The sequence below is a fragment of the Scyliorhinus canicula genome, chromosome 7, assembly GCF_902713615.1.
Source record: "Scyliorhinus canicula chromosome 7, sScyCan1.1, whole genome shotgun sequence".
Classification (NCBI taxonomy): domain Eukaryota; kingdom Metazoa; phylum Chordata; class Chondrichthyes; order Carcharhiniformes; family Scyliorhinidae; genus Scyliorhinus; species Scyliorhinus canicula.
Window position 1 is genome coordinate 104,730,898 of NC_052152.1, and position 24,838 is coordinate 104,755,735.

A 24,838-nucleotide genomic window follows, 5' to 3' on the forward strand; every position below is an offset into this window, starting at 1 on the left:
ATTACGGTACCCAGGTTGATGCTGTAAGACCATTGGTGTGGGAGGTACCTGAGACAGCTATATCATTGGTGAAGCCTGCCTGCTGGATCCACCCAGTAAGGCGGAGTATAAGAGTCTGTGTCTCCCCAGCAACTGCATTCTGTACCTGCGCTGCTGGGGGAAACATCTAGTACAATAAAGCCTTCAATTGTCATCCAATCTCACTTCGAGAGTTATTGATCGAGCATCAATTTATTGGACTAGATTTTAAAGAATGGAGCTCCGCATCAAGCCGGAGTGTCTGCAACTTGGCCCCCATGCAGCAAACTCAGCGGCAACATTCAAACACTGGTTGGCGTGCTTCAACGGGTACCTCAGGACGGCCACAACTACACCCACGGAGGACCAGAAACTGCAAGTTCTTCACTCGAGGGTGAGCCCAGAGATCTACACCCTCATCGAGGATGCAGACACTTCGAGGCCACGATGGCCCTGTTGAAAGGACACAATATTCACCCAGTAAACCAGGTCCAGGCCCGACATCTGCTAGCTACCAGGCTACAAATCCCGGGGGAATCGCTAGACGAATTCTACAGCGCACTTCTGGTACTGCATCCCCCATCCCCTCACAACTCCATCACAACTCTCTCCACGGGCCACGTGCAGACAGCGGGCGCCGCCATATTTGTTTTCCCGGGCCACGTGCGAGCCCTGGGCGCCGCCATCTTGTTGCCCAGGGACCACGTGCGACGCGTGGGCGTCGCCATCTTGCACACCCCCAGCCATGTGTGACCCGTGGGCGCCGCCATCTTGGCTGGAGTCTCAGGACCCCGATTCGGATAACCACACACCGCCTGAGGAAAATCTTCAACTTTTACCCTGGACCAGTCTCGGCCCCGAACGCTCTCCACCGCGACGACAACCGTGCTCATCAACGGACACAAAACATCCTGCCTGATCGACTCCGGGAGCACAGAGAGCTTCATACACCCCAACACGGTAAGGCGTTGTTCACTTCCCATACACCCAGTTAACCAAAGAATCTCCCTGGCCTCTGGGTCTCACTCTGTAGAGATCAAGGGGTTCAGCGTAGCTAACCTCACGGTCCAGGAAAGGGAATTAAAAAATTTCCGACTCTATGTCCTTCCTCATCTCTGCGCTGCAACGCTCCTAGGGTTAGACTTCTAATGTAACCTCCAGAGCTTAACCTTTAAATTTGGCTGCCCTATACCCCCCCCCCCCCTCACTGTCTGCAGCCTCGCGATCCTCAAGGTTGACCCGCGTTTCCTGTTTGCGAACCTCACCCCAGGTTGCAAACCCGTCGCCACCAGGAGCAGACGGTACAGTGCCCGGGACCGGACCTTCATTAGGTTGCAAGTCCAGCAGCTACTGAAAGAAGGCCCGCCAGGCCTTCAGCCGCATCAAAGCGGACATTGCAAAAGCCACGATGCACACAATCGACGTATCTCTTCCATTCCAAGTCGAGAGCGACACGTCCGACGTAGCTCTGGCGGCCACCCTCAACCAAGTGGGCAGACCCGTGGCCTTCTTCTCATGCACCCTCCACGCTTCAGAAATCCGCCATTCCTCGGTTGAAAAGGAGGCCCAGGCCATAGTAGAAGCTGTGCAGCACTTGAGGCATGACCTGGCCGGCAGGAGATTCATGCTCCTCACTGACCAACGGTTTGTTGCTTTTATGTTCGATAATGCACAGCGGGGCAAGATAAATAACGATAAGATCTTACGGTGGAGGATCGAGCTCTCTACCTACAACTATGAGATCTTGTATCGTCCCGGGAAGCTAGACGAGCCTCCTCTTGCCCTATCCTGCGGCACATGTGCCACCGCACAAGTGGACAGACTCTGGGCCCTCCATGAGGACCTCTGCCACCCGGGGGTCACTCGATTCTTCCATTTCATCAAGACCCGCAACCTGCCCTACTCCATCGAGGAGGTCAGGACCGCCACCAGGAACTGCCAAAGCCGCACATTTACAGGCCAGAGAAAGCGCACCTGGTAAAGGCTTCCCGTCCCTTTGAATGCCTCAGTATGGACTTCAAAGGGCCCCTTCCCTCCACCGACCGCAACACGTACTTCCTGAACGTGATTGACGAGTACTCCCGGTTCCCATTCACCATCCCCTGCCCCGACATGACCGCAGCCACCGCCATAAAAGCCCTCCACAGTATCTTTACACTGTTCAGTTTCCCCGCCTACGTCCACAGCGATAGGGGGTCCTCCTTTATGAGCGACGAACTGCGCCAATTCCTGCTCAGCAAGGGCTTTGCCTCAAGCAGGACAACCGGTTATAACCCCCAGGGAAACGGACAGGTAGAGAGGCAGAACGGAACAGTCTGGAAGACCGTCCTACTGGCCGTACGGTCCAGGAATCTCCCAGTTTCCCGCTGGCAGGAGGTCCTTCCCGATGCACTCTACTCCATCCGATCACTGCTGTGTACCACGACCAACGAAACACCTCATGAACGTCTCCTTGTCTTCCCTAGGAAGTCCTCCTCTGGGACCTCGCTCCCAACCTGGCTGGCAGCTCCTGGACCAATCCTGCTCCGCAAACACGTGTGGGCGCACATGTCGGACCCATTGGTCGAGAGGGTCCACCTCCTTCACGCTAACCCTCAGTACGCCTACGTGGCGCACCCCGACGGCCGACAGGATACGGTCTCCCTCCGGGACCTTGCGCCTGCTGGATCCCCACCCACAGAACCCCCCCCCCCCCCCACCTTCCCTCCCACCGGCGAACCCCACGGCCGCCCCCTTTCCAGGTGGATCAGTTCTCCCACTGGTCCGATCCAAGGGTGATAAAGCTACCGAAGAAACCGAAGTCACGCTCCCGGAGTCACGGATGCCCTAGCCGGCGCCAGCATCACTGCCGAAACTTCGACGATCACAGAGGACGACCAGGGTCCCCGATCGACTAATTGCTTCATTTTGATATGTACATGTAAATAAATACTGTAAATAGTTGTGACATGTAACAAGACAAAACACTACCACTGACGGGTACCACCATAATCTCAACCTCTACCACCGTATAACGCAAGGCCACCACCCCCGCCAGACTCTTTTTTTAACAAGGGGTGAATGTGGTAGTCGGTATTAGGGGTATTAATGTACCCAGGTTGATGCTGTAAGATCATTGGTGTGGGAGGTACCTGAGACAGCTATATCATTGGTGAAGCCTGCCTGCTGGTTCCGCCCAGTAAGGCGGAGTATAAGAGCCTGTGTCTCCCCAGCAGCTGCAGTCTGTAACTGCGCTGCTGGGGGAAACATCTAGTACAATAAAGCCTTCAATTGTCATCCAATCTCGCTTCAAGAGTTATTGATCGAACATCACCGCCCATTAGTAATATTGAACGTTTAGTAAGGCCAAGCCCCCTGCTTGCCTCTCTGGAGCACCACCCTCCTGAGCATCTGATCATCGGGCGCTTACCCGCATGAAGAGTTCGGGCTGGTCTGAGGCCCCGAAGACTGCCACGTTTGGGCATGGCTCCACCCACACTTCCATAATCCTGGACATTGCCTCGAAAAAGCTTGCCTTGTACCTGGTAAGTCTGGGGCAGGTCCAGAACATGTGGGCGTGGTTGGCTGGGCCTCCTTGGCACAATTCATATTTGCTCTCCACCTCCGGAAAGAACCTACTCATCCGGGTTCTTGTTAGGTGCGCCCTGTGCTCCACCTTCAGCTGCATTAGGCTCAGCCCTGCGCACGTGGAGGTTGTGTTTGCCCCGGGCAATGCTTCGATCCAGAGCCCTCCCCTATGTCTATGCCTAGTTCCTCCTCACATTTGTTTCTTGTCTCGTCTGGCAGAAGTGTACCTCCTCCAACAGGCACCCTTACAGGTTCCTACAGTTCCGGAGCCATGAGGTCATGTTGCAGCTGTACAAAACTCTAGTACGGCCGCATTTGGAGTATTGCGTACAGTTCTGGTCGCCTCATTATAGGAAGGACGTGGAAGCTTTGGAACGGGTGCAGAGGAGATTTACCAGGATGTTGCCTGGTATGGAGGGAAAATCTTATGAGGAAAGGCTGATGGACTTGAGGTTGTTTTCGTTAGAGAGAAGAAGGTTAAGAGGTGACCTAATAGAGGCATACAAAATGATCAGAGGGTTAGATAGGGTGGACAGTGAGAGCCTTCTCCCGCGGATGGAGGTGGCTAGCATGAGGGGACATAGCCTTAAATTGAGGGGCAATAGATATAGGACAGAGGTCAGAGGTGGGTTTTTTACTCAAAGAGTGGTGAGGCCGTGGAATGCCCTACCTGCAACAGTAGTGAACTCGCCAACATTGAGGGCATTTAAAAGTTTATTGGATAAGCATATGGATGATAAGGGCATAGTGTAGGTTAGATGGCCTTTAGTTTTTTTCCATGTCGGTGCAACATTGAGGGCCGAAGGGCCTGTACTGCGCTGTATCGTTCTATGTTCTATGTTCTATGTACAGTTTCCGTTCCCTAGGTCTTCAACTAATGAGTGTCCTGGTATGTGGGCGTACGTCGTTATTTCCTTACAGAGGAAGCTTTTGACCTGGATGTCATAGTGTCATAGATGTTTACAGCATGGAAACAGGCCCCTCAGCCCAGCTGGTCCATGCCCCCCAGTTTCTATCTCTAAGCTAGTCCCACTTGCCCGAATTTGGCCCATATCCTCTGCACCAACCCTGCCCATGTAACTGTCTAACTGCTTTTTAAAAGACAAAATTGTACCCACCTCTACCACTGCCTCTGGCAGCTCGTTCCAGATGCTCACCACCCTCTGTGTGAAGATATTTCCCCTCTGGTCTCTTTTGTATCTCTCCCCTCTCACCTTAAACCTATGCCCTCTAGTTCTAGACTGCTCTACCTTTGGGAAAAGATGTTGACTATCTACCTTATCGATGCTCCTCATTATTTTATAGACCTCTATAAGATCACCCCAAAGCCTCCTACGCTCCAGGGGAAAAAGTCCCAGCCTACCCAGTCTCTCCTTATAACTCAGACCATCAAGTCCTGGTAGCATCCTCGTAAATCCCTTCTGCATTCTTTCTAGTTTAACAATATCCCCCCTATAATAGGGTGACCAGAACTGAACACAGTATTCCATGTGTGGTCTTACCAATGTCTTGGACAACTTTAACAAGGTGTCCCAACTCCTGTATTGAATATTCTGACCAATAAAACCTAGCATGCTGAATGCCTTCTTCATCACCCTGTCCACCTGCGACTCCATCTTCAAGGAGCTATGAACCTGTATTCCAAGATCTCTTTGATCTGAGCTTGTTTCCTTTTGGCAACTGAATATCTCTGTGAGTTCCCCAAATGTCACTACTCTGTCGTCCATGCTCATGTCCTTAACCAGCAGTGTCCCCTTGTCCTGTCTCCACCTCTTGAAGGTGGCATCCATTATTGTGGTGTAGCCACCTGGGGTGGCCACGTCCCGATTCCAAAATGGACACTCGCAAAGAGCGCAGGGAAAAATGGACAGCACTAGAGAAAACAAGCAGGTGCAAGGTTTCCTGTGTATTAGGACCTGCAGAGCCCAGACAGAACTGAAATCAATAGCCATTAGCATAGTAATGAGCTATCTCCGGGGACAAAAAGAAACATTGAAACAATCGAGACCAGGACAGACTAGCCAGTGAAAGCTAAAACAAAGGCAGGCCAACGATTACATAGGGCCCGCCCAACGATCAGGGAACAACCCCGGTATTGGAGAAAATCAATACGAACGATTGGGACATGGTCCAATTAATTGGGACCCAGTCCGGGGTCCGCCCAGAAGGGCGCAAAACCCTGGGGACTATAAAGCAGAGTCCCCAAGGTCAGTTCGCTCTCTTGGTAGCTCTTGGAAGCTCTTGGAAGATCTCTTCACCTTGGCCTTGGCTCTCAGTGACGAGAGGCCCGCCAAGCACCAACCAAGTAAGTCTAAGGTCAACGCACGCTACGAGATAGGCGCTCCGAGCTACTATTCTATACCAGTTCGAAGCCAGCAGTATCAGAACCGGACAACGGCCATTGTTCCTCTGACTGAGTGGGCCACTCGAAGCTAAGTATAGGCTTTTAGTAGTAGTTGTAGTTTAGCGAGTAGAGTTTGTGCATGAGTAATAATTGACTGTGTGTGTAAATAAATGTGTATTGATTTCAAACTTACTAACTGGTGTATCGAGTCATTGATCAGTATTCGGCTTTGAACCCTGTGGTGGCATCAGAAAGATACCTGGCGACTCTTGAGCAAAGGTAATTAAAACAGAGCAAATTAAGGGAAAGCATAACGAGCAACAGCGGGAGTAAACCTGTGGTTGTTGCAGATCTGGGCCCTGGTGGTGGGCAATGTGTTGCCTCATTTGGTACCATGTCCGGAGCATGGCTACTACCACTGGGCTTCTGGAGTGCTTGGCTGTGGGGGGGGGGGGAGAAGAGCAGTTGAGACTAGGGCTCGAGGGGCATCCCAATGCGGCACGATAGCACGGTGGTTAGCACTGTTGCTTTTCACAGCTGCAGGGAAGTAGGTTCGATTCCCGGCTTGGATCACTGTCTGTGCGGAGTCTGCACGTCCTCCCCGTGTGTGCGTGGGTTTCCTCCGGTGCTCCGGTTTCCTCCCACAGTCCAAAGATGTGCAGGTTAGGTGGACTGATCGGTAAATTACCCTTAGTGTCTAAAAAGGTTAGATGGGGTTACTGGGTTACGGGGATAGGGTGGAGGTGTGGCTTAAGTATGGTGCTCTTTCCAAGGGCCGGGGCAGACTTGATGGGCCAAATGGCCTCCTTCTGCACTCTATGTAATTTCTATGAGTCTATGCAGGAACCCTCCTCCATCTTCACCCACTCTGCTCCCAGTTCCTTAACCACCTCCCCCCCTCTTTTTGCTGTGGCTACCCAGTGGTAGAACTGTAGGTTTGGATCTCATGTTTCTTTTCCTTTGTAGACCTTCTTTTGGATCCTCGGGTTCTCTCCCCCCACCCCCCCCCCCCCCCCCCCCCCCCCCCCCCCCCCCCCCCCCCCCCCCCCAACCCCACACACACAGACGCCATAATTAGTTTATCTGCTCTGTTGAAAAAGGCTTTGGGGTGTAGATCAGGAGAGATCAGAGCAGGAAAATGAACCTGGGCGGTAGGTTCATTTTGATCATCTGGACTCTCCCTACCAGGCTCCACTCGACTCCACCAGACTTTTCAAGTTCCATTTGTGTATCCGTGTCCAGTCAGAACCTATTTGGATCCCCAGGTAGCAGAATTTGGTCTGGGCTTGTTTGATTGGCAGTTCCTCTAGCTCTGCTTCGCCCCCCGCCAGTTCACAGGGAAGATCTCACTTCATCTCAGGTTACGTTTATAACCCAAAAAAGCTCCGGACTCCTTTAGGACTTTCATAATCCTTTCCATTCTGGCTGGGGGATTTTGAGATGTAGAGGAGCAGATCATCAATGTAGACTGAAACTCTATGCTCTCTGTTGTAGCCATCTGGGATGGCCACTTCCAACTTGTTACAGAGCAACCCGCAAAGACTGTTGGGTAAAATGGATAAGCCAAGAGTCAGGCAGGTTCTGAGCCTGAAATGCATATTTGTCAGCAAAGTCCAGACGGTATCGAAACCCCGTCCCATTAGCATGTTAATCAGGCTGATCAGCAGGTGATGGCCCATCTCCCCCAACACAAAGGACAGGTACTCCAGCAACCGGGACAGTCCCGGTCAGTGACCGCCTGAGACACGCCCAGTCATCCAGATCCCCGCCCACTTATTCGCTAAGGAATCGAACGGAGTGATCGGGGATCACCCAATTAGTAAGGCCCAAATCGATGGACTGCCCAAAAGATCGCGAAAGCCCCCCGAATATAAAGGAGGAGTTCACCATATGTTCACTCTCTTTTGGCCTTGGTACCCCGGTCACGGTCATCGCCAATCGCAGCAACACCAGAAACAAATTCGAGTTCAACGCCCACTACCAGACGGATGAGACTCGCTGAGCAGCAGTTACTCCTTCGAACCCAAGAGATCCAGAATTGAACAGCAGCCACTGTTTCCTGACCTAAACCGGGTGCCCGAAGTTAAGTACAGGTTGTCTTAGTAATAGGAGTAGTTAACTAGTAGTGTTTATGTTGCATGATTGATTGTATGTAAATAAAGTGCCCTTGACCTTGAACTAACTAACTGGTGTTTGGCTCTTTGATCGATAGCCGGTTGAGACTTGCGGTGGTGTCATTCAATACCTGGCGACTCTAAGCATCCGGACAGAGACAATATAGAAAGAAGGTAAATTCACTGATTGCCCTAATTGGAACAGAGCCACAGAAAAAACCAAGTAGAGAAAATGCACAATACTGTCCCGCCTTTGGATTCCTCTCCATCCCATTGCCTTTCAGAGGGTGATAGCCAGTGTTTGTCCATACGCTCACCATGGGAGCGCTGTATAGTAGTTTCACCCAGGAGATGAACCCTGGTCCCAACCCAAACTGTTCTATGAGGTACTTCCACTCGACTCTGTCGAAGGCTTTTTCTGCATTCAGACAGATATTCACTGTAGTGATATCATGGTTGTGTTGTAATTCACCGACTGACCACTAGGAGTCTCATTAGTATATAAGTGAATGTTGGAGTCAGGTGACCTCAGACTGACTAGGAGCAGGGGAGAGAGGTTGCTTGTGCATGTTCGTACTGTTATTCATCTGTTGTTTTGTATATATTTGACCAACAGTTAATGTTAATAAAGCATTTATCGCTTCAGCTACAAGTGTTCTTATAATATAAAGCAGGCCATCCGGCAAGAAAATTACATGGTACCAGGCTTGGATGGTATTAAACACTGAGAAACCCTGCTACGAGGATCACAGAGATTTGAAGATTTTGCAGACTGCAGGAATTAACAACATGGAACTGTTGAAGCCACCAATGAGTCTCAGATTTCATGGTAATTTGGACAGCAACTGGCTTGTGTTTAAACAACTATTTAGTCTGTTTCTTACTGCAGAAATTTAGGAGAGCAATCAAATTCACGGAAGGTAGCAATGTTCCTAACAGCGGTAGGGCCTGAAGCAATTGCGGCGTTTAATACGTTTAAATTTGCAAGCGATGAAGATAGTAAAAATTTTAACAAACTAATTTGAAGATTTGATGAACATTGCAGCCGCAGAAAGAATGTAATTAATGAACGCTATGTGTTTAGATTACGTTTACAAAAGACAGGAGAGTCCATGGATCATTTTATCACTGATTTAAAGCTAAAAGCTAAAACCTGCGGTGGAATCTTCCATGATCCGGGACCAGATTGTGTTTGGTATGAATGAAAATAAGATGAGGGAATGGTTGCTGAGGAAATCGGAGCTGTCTTTGGAACAAACAGTTAAGATTTGTCAGGCTCACGAGCTAGCAGCACAACATTTTAAAATGTAATGGCAGTGTCTTCTTGGAGGAAAGTACTCCGGTTGCCACCCATTTTCCAAAAAGGCGGGACACTTCCGAAAAAAGGCGGGAAAGTTCCTGCCGTTTCTCGCCCACCAACAAACAGGTTAAAGATCAGGACAAAGTATTTCTGTGTAAAAGATGTGGTCAAAAGCACAAATTAAGGCAGTGTCCAGTGTTTGGCAAGTTTTGTTCCAGATGCAAAGGAAAAAATCACTTTGCTCAGATCAGTCAACGCAGTGGAAGACACAGTCTCCAGTGATGAAACATTATTTTTTGTTGGAGTAATAACAGAGAAGAATTTTTTTTGTAGACATCAAAAAATTCTCAAGCACTTAAATAGATGCAAACTGATGCTCCATTTAAAATAAATGCTGTTGATGAGGACAAATGGCTGCTATCACTTGAAGTGAACGGTACAGTGGTCCAACTGAAGTTAGACACTGGTTCAAAGCCAATTTAATCAGCATGACGGATTTATAAAATCTAAAAATTCAGTCAATTAGAAAAAATCACAAAATCTCTCTGAGAGATTATAATGGTTCAAACATTAAATGTTATGGTGCTTGTGACCTGAGTATGGTAGTTAAGAACACAGTTTATTCCGTCCCATTCTGTATTGTATCCGAGGGCTTGGAATCATTATTAGATGATCAGTCCTGTGAAGAATTAGGTCTAGTGCAGTTGGTATATAGCATCCACAAAGGATTGGATCAACACTCCAAAGACTCTGAGAACATTATCCGCAAATTCAGTGATGTGTTCACTGATTTTTAGTACACTATCATTCACCAACGAGATACAATTTAAAGAAGATGCATTATCTAAAGCACCGATACAAACTATTAGTAGTGAAATTGCTGAAATTGTAGATATGCATGTCAATCTCATTTCTACCCTGCCACCCATATCAGATATGAAACCACAAGTTATCAAGAAGATAGAACGTACCAATGGGGTAAATTCCATGGTATGTGTGAAACAAAAAAAATGGTGATGCTCATATAGGCATGGAACCCATGGATCTCAACAAAAAAAGTGTACAGATTGTAAATCAATCATTACAGAAAGCAATGGACAGCCACTCTGATCCATATCTTGTGAAATCACATTTCAAAGCGTTACTATTGTCACATAGTAGGTCGCCAGCAGAGTTACTCACAAATAGAAGGTTGTGTACCACACTTCCATACTTGGCAAAGAAGGAGTAGAATGCAGGGGTACTGCAGGAAATGAAAAACATTAAAGCAAAACAAAAGCAGTTCTAGGATAGAATGTCTAGAACTTTACCACCTCTGAGTATTGTGAGAATAGAAGATTCAGGCAATTGGTTGAGAAAAGCCATTATACTTGAAGAAGTAGCGCCTCGTTCCTACAATGTACAGACAGAGGATGGGTTGGTTTTAAGAAAAAATCGTTGCGCGCTCTTGAAAACCAGAGAAGACTTTCACAACAACGTGATGGATGACGAATCTACATGAGAATCAGCGTCAGCTGCAGTGTCAGATAATTCAGCAGTTCCTGAGCATGAGAATGTCATGGAGAATATTGAATCTACAAGTTCTGAGCAGCAAGGTCAAACTTTGAGAAGATCAACCAGAATCAGAAGAAAATCTGATTGACTCAATTTGTAGATTTGGACTATTTGGACATACAATGCTTGCTGTCCTTGTGTACATATTTTTTTATTTATCTATATATATATATTTGTCAAATCAGTCTAAAAATTTAAAAAATATATTGTTAGATTCACAGGCTAATGATATCAGATGTAAATCTGAGGGGCAGCACGGTAGCATGGTGGTTAGCATAAATGCTTCACAGCTCCAGGGTCCCAGGTTTGATTCCCGGCTGGGTCACTGTCTGTGTGGAGTCTGCACGTCCTCCCCGTGTGTGCGTGGGTTTCCTCCGGGTGCTCCGGTTTCCTCCCACAGTCCAAAGATGTGCGGGTTAGGTGGATTGGCTATGCTAAATTGCCCGTAGTGTCCTAAAAAGTAAGGTTAAGGGGGGGGTTGTTGGGTTACGGGTATAGGGTGGATACGTGGGTTTGAGTAGAGTGACCATGGCTCGGCACAACACCGAGGGCTGAAGGGCCTGTTCTGTGCTGTACTGTTCTATGTTCTAAATATACCGATGATGATGTATTAATTGATTCCTTCAAAGGAAAGGGGATGTAGTGATATTATAGTTGTGTTGTAATTCACCGACTAACCACGAGGAGTCTCATTAGTATATAAGTGAATGTTAGAGTTAGGTGACCTCAGACTGGCTGGAGAGCTGGTGTTCTCTTCCTGAATGGGGTCATCATCACGTTCAACAAGCATCTGATGTTCGATGTTAGCTTCGTGCCCTTGACAAAACCCGTCTGGTCCTCCACGACTACCTCTGGCACGCAGCTCTCCAGCCGCTTTGCCAGGATCTCTGCATCTACGTGGTGCTATCTTTCAGATGAGATGTTAAACCAAAGCTTTGTGTGCCTTATTGGGTAGATGTGAAAATGATCATGCATTAGTCAAACAATAATTGAATGATAGCACATCGGAGACAACCATTCAGCCCATCGTTCCTATGGTGGAACTATCCAATTAACCATGCTCCCCTGTATTTGTGTCCTTCTGCGTATTTATCCAATTCTCTTTTCAATGTTACTATTGAATCTTCCCAAACCACCCTTTCAGAATATTGCAAATTACAGCAATTTGTTGTGTGAAAAACTGTTCTTTTTAAAAAATTCTTTGATGGGATATGGGTGTTGCTGGAGATACCAGCAGTTGTTGTCCATTCCTAATTGTCCCTTGAACTGTGTCTTTGAGGCTTTTTCAGAGGGAAATGGGTTTTGATGAGATTTCCATGATAGTTTCAAGGTCGCTGAGATGATGGTGCGATTCAGCGGACTTCAGTTCAGTCTGCTGAACTGCGTGTTTAGCGGGGTGCTTCATGGTGTCTGCAGCGCCAAGAAACATCTCACTATTTCACGGCACTTTGCCATTTATTTATACCTGGGGTAGATTCTCTCCGCCAAGGCTGCACTTAGAGGGATTTCCTGAAGCTCCCAGCAGGAAAGGCTCTTGCAGATTGGTGTGCTATTTTGGAAGGCTGCCTCGATCTTACCCCCCCCCCCCCCCCCCCCCCCCCTCCCTCAGACGCGTCCTGTTTTCGACTCCCGCCCCGCAGCTCCTCAACCTCGGGAAGGCCGGTGAGAACCCTCACTCACTCTCCCTCTACCTGGTAAGGCCCCCCCCCCCCTCCCCCCGGGACCTATCCATGGCAGTGCCAACCTGGCACCTCGGCATCCTGGCACAGCCAGCCTGGCACTCTAGCAGTCCCCCTGCCAGCCTGGCAGAACCACTCAGGGTGTCCAGGTGCCATATGGATAATTTAAATATGCCGATCTGGCTCACACCCGCGGCGTTTTAAGCGTCGCAAATCTCATCGGGCGTGACAAGGCCGCTGAATGAAGGGCAGGACAAATTCTAGGCTGGTGCAAGTGTCTGGAGTGGGGCTTGAACCTATAGCTTTCTGACTCCAGAGGTGTGTTACAACTGAGTCATAGCTGTTATTGCAATGGCAAAATAGCAACACCCCACAGGAGACACAATTACACAAACCTTCTAATCTAGAGCGTATATCAATGCACAAATCTTCTGTATTAATCATTGTTGATTGTCTCCCTGAATCCAATGTTGTGTGTCTTTGTGATTGGCTTTCTGTTGGCAGGATAAACGGGCAGCCCTCCTTTGACCGGGGCTGCAGTGTGCCTATCTCCACCAGCTCTGAGGAGTGAAAAACAAATAGAGACACACAGTTCAAAGCACAGTGCACAATGGAAGGTCACACACCCACCCATGAAAAGCAGCTTTTGTCTGAGACGGATGACACTGAACACTGGAGCGATGGAAGGGAGAATAACCAGCAGGCACCATCACAGTTCAGAAAACCAACTCAAGTGATTACTTTCTGACAAGGCCCTCCCTTCATCTGGGCAACTGAATAAAACTATGATCCCACACTGTTTGACAAGGACATTTAATTAAACAAATTGAATGTTTTTCTCTCGCTAATTTGCACAGATAATACACAAAGACAACCTGTCCCAGGTTCCACAGGATCTGAGTTATATTAAGTAGCTCCTTAATCTGTTCCCCAGCTGCTTTTGTTTGTTAATACCACATATTAATTGAAATCATAAATCATTAATGAGTTTCAACGGATTCCGGTTTGCAACTGAATCTCAAAATGCATCATTAACTTTTAATAAAATGAACTGTGTTTTAAAAGAGGAGCAATGAAAGTATAGGTACCAGTTTTAATAATAATAATCTATATTAGTGTCACAAGTAGGCTTACATTAACACTGCAATGAAGTTACTATGAAAATCCCCGGGTCAGGGGCAGCACAGTGGCGCAGTGGTTAGCACTGCTGCCTACGGCGCCGAGACCCAGGTTCGATCCCGGCCCTGGGTCACTGTCTGTGTGCAGTTTGCACATTCTCTCCGTGTCTGCGTGGGTCTCACCACCACAACCCAAAGATGTACAGGGTAAATGGGTTGGCCATATCTTTTTATTAAAACAGTAAAAAATATAGGCCAAACGGTACAAACACTAATTTTGTAAAAACAAAAGAACCTTCAATTATGATATGCCAGATTCCGGTAGATGGATTGGCCATGCTAAAATGCCCCTTAATTGGAATAAAAAGTGAATTGGTACTTTAAATTTAAAAAAAAAGAAAATCCCCTAGTCACTGCACTGCGGCGCCTGTTCGGTTACACTGAAGGAGAATTCAGAATGTCCAATTCACCTAACAGCACGTCTTTCGGGACTGTGGGAGGAAAGCTGAGCACCCGGAGGAAACCCACGCAGACACGGGGAGAATGTGCAGACTCCGCACAGACAGTGGCCCAAGCGGAAATCGAAGTCGGGTCCCCGGTGCTATGAAGCAACAATGCTGCCCACTGCGCTTCTATGCCTTTTAATAATAATAATAATCTGTTATTGTCACATTAACACTGCAACAAAGTTACTGTGAAATGCCCCTAGTCGCCACATTCCGGCACCTGTTCGGGTACACAGAGGGAGAATTCAGAATTCTCAGCTGGTACGGGAATTGAACCCGCGCTGCTGGCATTGTTCTGCATTACAAACCAGCTGTCTAGCCCACTGAGCTAAACCAGACCTTTAAAACCTTTAACCGAGGGTGCACCCGGACAGCAGTCAGCCTATCAATTAATAAACATTCAGTCTGCCTGTGAAGCAGATTTTATCTAGAAATTTGAAAATCAGAGCCGCTGCATAAGATAGTTTCTCTTACTCACTTCACATACATTTCCAAAGCGTGAACTGCATTTACATAGCATCTTTAACATAGCTAAACGTTCCATGATGCCTCAATAGATGCATAATCAGAAAAAAACATTTACATTGAGCTAAAGAGGCAGTTCTGTGTTTGGGTGACTAAAAGTCTGGTCAAAGAACTAAAAGGAGCATCTCAAAGAAGTGACCGATAGAGTGGCTCAGGAGGGAATTTCAAACGTTTAGAGCCCACACAGCTGGTGAGGCAAAGGAAGCCAGCATGGATGAATTCCAGAGTTAGAAGATTGCAGTAATCTCAGGGAATCGCAGGGCTGGAGGTGGTTCCAGAGATAGGGAGGGATGAGACAATTGTGGGATTTGAACACGAGGATGAGAATTCTAAATATCTGGGTGCTGGTAGACTGCAAGCCAGTATGCGTAAGGGTGCAAGGGTCTTAGGGAAAGTTGGGATATGGATTGATGTCTTTTCCATTTTTAAAACAAAATCATTCATAGGGTGTGGGCATCGCTGGCTGGGCCAGCATTTATTGCCAATCCCTAATTGCCCTTGAATGGCTCGCTGGGCCATTTCAGAGGGTATTTAAGAGTCAGTTTGTTTCTTTGCATCATATTGTTGCATTACCTGTGGAACTACTTGTCAAACCTTAAGAAAATGCGTATGATATTTCTGGCTAATAAATTGAAAGGTTTTGCATCATACAATTCTTTAAGACATTAAAGGTCATTACGCTTTCAGGCTATCATGGTTTTTGATATATCCTGACTCGTCATATTACAGGCGAAGCATTAGGCTGAGGGTTCCTCTGGCCTCTCACATGGGCACAAATGAAGAGGGGCATGGATGTCCTCTATGCTGACCTGACTGGCATTATATTCCTCAGTCAGCAGCAGTAAAACATAACACCTCATCTGGTCATTTTCCTATTGCAGTTTGTGGGATCTTGCTGTTCGCAAATTATCTGCCCTATTTTTCAACAGTGACTACTCCCCTTCAAAACTAAGATGTTCCAAAGTGCTTCACAGCCAAAGTCTGCAAGGGACTATGTAACTACAGGTTTTCTCTTATCAACCAGCTCGACAGAACACAGGTCTGCACGTTCTTCTGACCTCTGCTGGACATGGGCGAAGCTAGGCTGGGCTATTTGGGGTTGGCTGGATCTTGGTTTTTGGCCAATATGGCATTAAAGGGGGCTGAGCTAAGAACTGAGGAGGGTCAAAGTATCTGTTTCCAAGTCTCAGTCAGGACCCCCACAAACTTGCAGGTCAAACATGGAGACTGAAGATCGGCGGGGGAAGTTCCTGGGTGTGAAATGCCGAAGCCATGTGGGGCCAAACACAAAATGATTCTGGATCATAGAACATGGAATTCCAGCAGCACAGAAGGAGGCCATTTGGCCCATTGGGTCTGCACCAGCCCTCCGAAAGACCTGAGGCCCAACCTCCCATTCTATCCCCGTAACCCAGTAACCCCACCTAACCATTGGACACTAAGGGACAATTTAGCATGGCCAATCCACCTAACATGCACATCTTTGGACTGTGGGAGGGAACCAGAGCACCCGGAGGAAACCCACGCACACACGGGGAGAAAGAGTAAACTCCACACAGTCACCTAAGGTCGGAATTGAACCCGGGTTCCTGGCGCTGTGAGACAGCAGTGCTAACCACCGTGCCACCATGCAGCCCCATCATGACCTATGCCTGACCCACACCCCCACCAACTGGCGCGATGCCAAGACAAGAGATTGTCCATGCAGAGGAAGTGGTGAAACTCAGAGAGGCAGACTACATCTCCAGGTGGCAAGTTTCAAGAGTGGCTTTGGGAGGAGCTTGGAGGCAGAATTTCCTTTAGTTCTGCGCCACAAGGATGACACTGGCACGAAAGCCATCCTGGAGTTATCAGAGAAAGCACAAATATAAAACCAACACCCCTCCTTTCCCATGCTATTTGGTCGACATGCTATATAAATATTTTATAGAAGTTCTTCCTCTTGGCTGGCTTTCAATCATTGCAATGTCATACAAGTATGTTCAGACTAACTTATACTGGCTTCTCCAGCCATGACAGTGTGAAGTGCACAGCCACACACCCCCCCCCCCCCCCCCCCCCCCCACACCCCTCTCCAGACCTTTCCTAATGTCCTTACGTTTACCAAATCTGTTCATCAACCTAGACTGGCACTCTTTTCAATATGCTGAGGGGAAGTGGTGCACTGGGGGGGGGGGGGGGAATACTGAACTATTGATTGTACCGTTTTGTGGATGAGACATTACACGTCTGTCCTCTCAGGTGGGTGCAAAATGCAACTGGACATTATTTCTAAGAACAGCCGAGGATTTATCCCTGTGGCCTGGTCAATTATTTATCCCTCAAACCAGCACCATTAAAATGGATGATCTAATCATTGTTACATTACTGTTTATGGGAGCTTATTATATACAAATTGGTTGCTGTGTTTTCCTACATCACAACAGCGAATGCCATGAAGTTGTGAAAGGTGCTATATAAATGCAAGTATATTCTTTCTTTATTTGTGACTCTTACTGTAAATCCTCTGTTGAACTTTCAGCCCCCTCCCCCGCCCCACGCCCTCCCCTGACATTCAGAAAACGAATGTGTGAGTGAACGAATGTTTCCTAAATGTACCGCTTTGCTTAGTTATTTTGTTTCGGAGTCCAGTTTGTTGATAGGTGGTCTAGTGGCAATGGGTAGAGCCCCTGCCTCTGAGCCAGAAGCTCTGGGTTTGACTTGACTTGACTTGACTTTGACTTCCCAAGACTTGAGAATCAACCTGTAAATCCTTCCACTACATGTCAATCGAAGGTGGTAAGAAAGGGCGAGATCTCTGGTCAACCATAAGACATAAAGAAAATTGGAACCTTTACCATCACTATCCACAGCTAGAGGTCACAACCTGCATGTTGCCACAGCAACTGGGATTCCCAGAGTAACTCCACACCAACTTCTAGTTCATACTATCGATTGTTGCTGATGCTTCCACCTAACCCTTGATTTTGCATTAGTCCCTTAATCTGATGTGACATTTCTTGAAGGCTGTTTGTAAAGTTGCCACCATGACTTTAAATCCTGCCATTGCCAGTTTGTGCGTTCACTTAAAATCAGGAAATAAATAGCTGGTAAGAATGATCGTGAAATAGTTGGGTTGTTATAAAAACCGAACTAAAGATCAAGGAGAAATGGGAAGCGGAGTTGTGAGGGGAGATCAATTGGGGAGTACGGAGTGAAGCACTGCGAAGGGTAAACTGGATCTCCTCTTGTGTAAGGATGAGCCTGATACAGTTTAAGGTGGTGCACAGGGTTCAAATGACTCAGGTGTGAATGAGTGGGTTCTGTCAGGGGTTGCAGATGAGTGTGAGAGGTGTGGGGGGGGGGGGGGGGCAGCGAATCACGCACACATGTTTTGTGGTTGCTAAAAATTGGGAAGATTCTGGGCGGGAGTGTCCGCAGTCTTAGCCAGTGTCGTGGAGGAGGAGGTGGACCCGGACCCTTTGGTGGTGATATTTGGGATTTTAGAGAAGCCGGAGTTCATGGAGAGGAGGAAGGCTGATGTCGTGGCCTTCGCCTCTCTGATTGCACGGCGCGGCTTTACTGGCGTGGTAGTCGGTATTGCCGTCGGTATGAGTTAAGGGGATCTGCAGAAGGGTTTGAGAAAAGGTGGGGGATGTGTGTGACTGTGTTTAAGGGGCTGTTCGTCGCGGTGGGAGGAGGGTTAAAATGGGGAAAATCTGTACAGACTGTATAGCTGATTGCTGGGAAGCATGTTTCCCGGGGTGTTTATTTGTTGTAACCCGCTTTGATACATGTTTGTAATAAAATACATTTTTTAAAAAACGAACTGCAAGTTTTTCTTCAGGGAAGGACAGCTGATATCTTTATTCCGTCTCGTCCATCTATGGCTCCAGTCCCACACCAAAGCACCCGTTTATAACTGGCCCCTAAAATGGACTAGGTACTCACTCAGTTGCACCAACATGTTACTGTGGGTCCAGCAGATGTCCCATCACCATCTTCTCAGTATATCTAACAGCAGGCAATAAATCCCACTCTGGCTAGTGACACCCAAGGCCCAAACCAGAAGAATAATCATTTGTGATTTGAGTTCTACATGGATTCACACACTCTCTTTGACATGTTTATTTTCCTAAGTCTTCCATCAGGTTGTGCCAGACCCATCAGCAATCCTTCCTTCCCGTGACTCACAGACACTGCCAAAGACATGCGACTGTCAGGAACAAGTGGACCTGGAGATATTGCTCAGAGATTATTATCCTACTTACAGGAATAAACAATTTTAGCTGCCTCAGAGTACAGTGAGTAACCAGAAATTCAGCAGATTCTTGCCACCCACTATAATATAAGCAGGCACCATTCGGAAAAGTCCCAATCCAGGAGCTGCTCCTTTATTTTCTTTTAATAAAAGCAAAAGACTGCAGATTTTGAAATTGGAAATAAAACTGGAAAATGCTGGCAAAACTCAGTAAGTCTGGCAGCATCTGCAGGGAGAGAGAAACAGAGTTAGAATTTACATCTCTGAAGGAGAGTGATACAAGTTTGAAACATTAACTCTGTCTCTCTCTCCGCATATACTGCCAAACCTGCTGAGTTTGTCCAGCATTTTCTGCTTTTAGAACATAGAACATAGAAAAATACAGCACAGAACAGGCCCTTCGGCCCACGATGTTGTGCCCAACTTTTGTCCCAGATTAAGAACAAATTAATCTACACTCCATCATTCTACCGTAATCCATGTACCTATCCAATAGCTGCTTGAAGGTCCCTAATGTTTCCGACTCAACTACTTCCACAGGCAGTGTATTCCATGCCCCCACTACTCTCTGGGAAAAGAACCTACCTCTGACATCCCCCCTATATCTTTCACCGTTTACCTTAAATTTATGTCCCCTTCTAATGGTTTGTTCCACCAGGGGAAAAAGTCTCTGACTGTCTACTCTATCTATTCCCCGATCATCTTATAAACATCTTTTTTTTTTAAAGTTAGCTTATCTGATTTGTAAATGGGCTCGCTGCTCTGTCAGTGCTGCATGATGCCTTCTGTTGTAAGCACATTTGGGATGATGAGGTCATGAAAGGTGCTTTATTAATGCACTTTAAGAGCATTAAGTTTTAGGAGCAGGAATAGACCATTTCAGCCCCTCGAGTGTGCTCCACCATTCAGTGAGATCCTGGGTGATCTTTCACCTCAAATCCACATTTCCGTCTGGTCCCCATCATCCCTCAATTCCCTCGCAATCTGAAAAATTATCACAACCTTGGATACACTCAATGACTGAGCACTCCGTGTCCCCAGGGATAGAGAATTCCCCAAAATATTTTTCTTTCACTTAAGTGTCCTCAGTTGTATCAAATCGCTTCAAAGACTACAAAAATAATGAAACCGGACGGACCACCCAGCATCAATCCAAATCAGACCTTTCCCACAATGTCCCAGGCACCACTATCCCATTCCTGGTTATGTCCTGTCTCACCGGCAGGACAGACCCAGCAGAGGTGGGGGCACAGTGGTGTACAGTCGGGAGCGAGTTGTGCTGGGAGTCCACAACATCAACTCTGGACCCATGAAGTTTCACAGCTTCAGGTTAAACATGGCAAGGAGACCTCCTGCTGGTTACCACATACCGGCCACCATCAGCTGATGAATCAATACTCCTCCATGTTGAAAACCATTTGGAGGAAACACTGAGAGTGGCAAGGACACAATATACTCTAGGTGGGGGACTTCAATGCCTATCACGAAGATTGGCTCATTAGCATCACTACTTTTTTTGTGTGTACCTTTGCACACTTCCTTCCCTTTGGGGAAGGGGTGGAAAGATTCCCAAAATGGTTATCAGCCCATTGAACCAAGTTATGAATGCTCCTTTCCATTCGTGGCCAACAAGTCCTGGCACTGAACTTGAACCCAGAGCTTCTGGTCCAGAGGTAGAGACGCTGACACTGTGCCACAAGACCTCCTAGCGCTACTACTGAACAAGCCCTAAAGGACACAGCTGCTGGATTGGGTGGCAAGCAAAGCAATAAGAAGTACCTCCTCACCAACCTGCCTGGTAGAGGTAGAGACGCTGACACTGTGCCACAAGACCTCCTAGTGCTACTACTGAACAAGCCCTAAAGGACACAGCTGCTGGATTGGGTGGCAAGCAAAGCAACAAGAAGTACCTCCTCACCAACCTGCCTGCCGCAGATGCATCTGCCCATGACCTTGTTGGCAGAAGTGACCAGCGCACAGTCCTTTTGCGGACAAAGTCCTGTCTTCACATTGAGGATATCCTCCATCGTGTTGTGTGGCACTATCACTGTGCTAAATGGGATAGATTTAGAACATATCCAGAAACTCAAGACTGGGCATCCATGAAGTGCTAGGTGCTACCAGCAACAGCAGAATTGTATTCTGCCACAATCTGTAATCTCATGGCCCGCAATGTACCGCAGTCTACCATTACCACCACGCCAGGGGATCAACCCCGGTTCAATGAAGAGTGCAGGAGAGCATGCCAGGAACAACACCAGGCATAATAATAATGAGGTGTCAACCTGGTGAACTACGACACAGGACTATTTGTGTGCCAAACAGAATAATCAGCAAGCAATAGACAGAGCTAAGCGATTTCACAAGGAGGTTTCACAAATATCCCCATCCTTGGAAGGGGCGGCATGGTGGCACAGTGGTTAGCACTGCTGCCTCATGAATCCGAGGGTTCAATCGTGGTTCCAGATCATTGCCCTTGTGGAGTTTGCACAGTCTCTCTGTGTGTCTGCGTGGGTCTTTCCCCCACAATCCAAAGTTGAATTGGCCACAATAAATTGCCCCTTAGTTGGAAAAAAAAAGAATTGGGTATTCTAAATTTATATTTAAAAAAATAAAAAAATAATAAATCTCCTGCATATGCTGCAAATGCTATGGGTCCTGATAATATTCCAGCAATAGTCCTAAAGACTTGTGCCTCAGAACTTTCCATGCCCTCAGCCAAGCTGTTCCAGTACAGCTACAACACTGACATCTACCCGGCAATGTGGGGAATTGCCCAGGAAGGTCCTGTACACAGAAAACAGCTCAATTCCAACCTGGCCTTTTACCGCCCATCAGTCTACTCTCCATCATCAGCGAAGTGATGGCAGGGGTGTCGACAATGCTATCAAGCGGCGCTTACTGGGCAATAACCCGCTCATGGACGCTCAGTTTAAGTTCCGCCAGGGCCACTCAAGCTCCTGACCTCATTACAACCTTGGTTCAAACATGAACAAAAGAGCTGGACTCAAGAGGTAAAGTGGGAGTGACTGCCTTTGACATCATGGCTGCATTTGTCTGAATATGGCGTCAAGGAGTTTTGCAAAACTAGAGTCAACAGGAATCAGGATGAAAATCCTCCACTGAGTGAAGTCATACCTGGCATAATAGAAGATGGTGTGGTGTTGGAGGTCAGTCAACTCAGCTCCAGGACATCACTGCAGAAGTTCCTCAGAGTAGTGTTCTAGGCCCAACCATCTTCAGCTGCTTCATAAACTGCCCTCCCTCCATCATAAGGTCAGAAGTAGGGTGTTCACTGATGATTCCACAATGTTCAGCACATTTGTGACTCCTCAGATAATGAAGCAGTCCATGTCCAAATGCAGCAAGACCTCAAATATCCAGGCTTGGGTTGACAAGTGGCATTTACATTCGTGCCACAAAAGTGGCAGGTAATGACCATCTACAATAAGTAAGAATCTAACCATCGCACCTTGACATTCAATGGCATTACCATTGCTGAGACCTCATTAACAATATCTTGGGAGTTACCATCGATCAGAAACTAAGCTGGATCAACCACATAAATATTGTGGCCACCAGAGCAGGTCAAAAGTGAGGAATCCTGTGGCGAGTAACTCACCTCCTGACTCCCCAGAGCCTGTCCACTGTCTACAAGGCACAAGTTGGGATAGTGCTCCACTTGCCTGCATGAATACAGCTCCAAGAACACTCAAGAAGTTTGACACTAACCAGGACAAAGCAGCCTGCTTGATTGGTATCCTTTCCACAAACATTCACTTCCTCTGACACAGTGGTCACAGTGTATACCATCTACAAGACGTACTGTAACAACTCACCAAGTTTCCTTCAACAGCACCTTCCAAACTTGTGACCACTATCACTTAGAAGGACAAGGGCAGCAGGCACATGGGAATGCCACCACCTGGAAGTTCCCCTCCAAGTCACACACTATCCTGACTTGGAAATTTATTACCGTTCCTTCACTGTTGTTGGGTCGAATCCTGGAACTCCATCCCGAACAGCACTATGGGTGTACCTACACCTCAGGGTCTGCAGCGGTTCAAGAAGGCAGCTCACCACCACCTTCTGAAGGACAATTGGGGATGAGCAATAAATGCTGGTCTAGCCAGTGATGCCCACATGGCCCGAAAGAATAAAAATAATCCGCAATATACAAGGACATTTTTGAACTGGAAATATATGGAATAATAGTTACATGTTGCCAGGGTAGATACTGCCTCAGTAATGAGACATCATCTTCCAGTTGTACATGATGAAGAATAGTTTGATTTTGTGTGGTCACATCCAAATTGCTCCTATCAATACAATATACTTGATAAGTAGGAAAATAAGCATATCGAAAATGCTTTTAATACTCACTGCTCGTTGATGACATTTGACTGTAGACTGACCTGAAACAGAAACAGTGACAGTTTTAGTACATCATATCAGTCATTTGAAAGCTCTAGCTAAAAGGAAAGAGGTCTCTTGGCACAGTGGATAGCGTCCCTATGCGGAGGCTCGAAGCCCCGAGTTGCTGTTCCACTCAGGACGTGATGGTCATCGGAAGTGCAGGCGTAATGTGGTGGAACAGGTTGTTTATCAGCCTGTAAATCCTTACAACATGCCTGATGATAGGCATGAACGAGTGGCAAAGATTTCTGGTCAGACATACTGCAGAATTCCGCAACAACCAAACCTCTCCAGTACTTTGCCTAGCATAACCATGGACAATCCATTGGAGGTCCCTAATCACCAACAGCCCTCTGAGGATCATGGTGCCTGAAGGAGGTGGCTTCAGGCACTGCTGAAAGTCACTTCCTGGAATCTGGGTCAACAGGTCAATGGATGTGACAGGGGCCCCTTCTGCTTGATTATATAAACAAGATAATACAGATGTTAGACTGTTAAAATACTGAAGTTAAATGAAGCATATGTGAGGGATGTTACAAACTGTGAAAAGAAAAGCTCTAATGAGCAGTGGAAGTCAGCAGATCATTGGTGTTAGATCACAGCCTTAAACCTGCTCCCTGCCAACATACAATGATGCAATGTCTACATTTTAAATAACCTTGACATTTAAAAAGAAACCTTTTTGGCTGGGTTTGTGGATGGAGTAGGATTACAAGTTTCAGAGTGATAACACTTCCGAGCTCACCTCAATTGTTACTAATCTCACAAGCTCACTCTCAAAGCAAATGCAGCAGGTTAGTGAGAAACATTGGGCAGGATTCTCCAGTCGCCGACGCCAAAATCACATTCGGCCTATGGCCGGAGAATCCCGTTTTCCGACGAAATTGGAGGTGGCGCCGCTTTTCCGATGCTCCGCGCCCTCCAAAGCAGTACACCACGCGCTGTATCGATGGCCTCAGGACGCTTCTTGAGGCCCACTCTCAGTACTCCTCCCTCGACTGGCCTAGTTACCGATGGCGTGAGTTAATGATGCCACTTTTGTCGGGAACTCGGCGTGGTGGCTGCGGACACAGTCCAGCACTACCATGGTTAGGAGAGAGATGACGTGCGGGCAGGGAGACTTTGGCAGGGGCTGGGGGTGGTCCGGGGCTCGCAAATCAGTGAAAAGGGGGACACTATTTTGCAGGCCGGGTCCCGTCTGCATTGTACAATTAGCCTATCAAAACTCTCAGCTCAGTTCTCTGCAGACTCACGATGTTGCATTATCATTGCTCCCATCATTCCAGTTCATCAATTCCATCTTTGTTTTTTTAAATGGACGGGCAAAAACAACATGCATTGACACATCTCCGGCAAAGTAAAGTGTCCCAACAAGGCACCTCACAGAGTGTTAGCAACAGAATTTCATACCGAGTCACATAAAGAGATATTCCGCCAGTGACCAAAGGGGTTGATTT

At 47.3% G+C, this 24,838-nt stretch overlaps 1 protein-coding gene across 1 annotated transcript in view; it reads right to left on the minus strand.

Moving 5' to 3' along the window:
• Positions 1 to 24,838, minus strand: part of LOC119969241 (protein FAM124A) — a 59,249-nt gene that overhangs the window by 27,250 nt on the left and 7,161 nt on the right. The window contains exon 2 of the mRNA XM_038802592.1: positions 23,349 to 23,380. Within this exon, the coding sequence (XP_038658520.1) occupies positions 23,349 to 23,380 (32 nt within the window). The remainder of the gene's footprint in view (positions 1 to 23,348; positions 23,381 to 24,838) is intronic.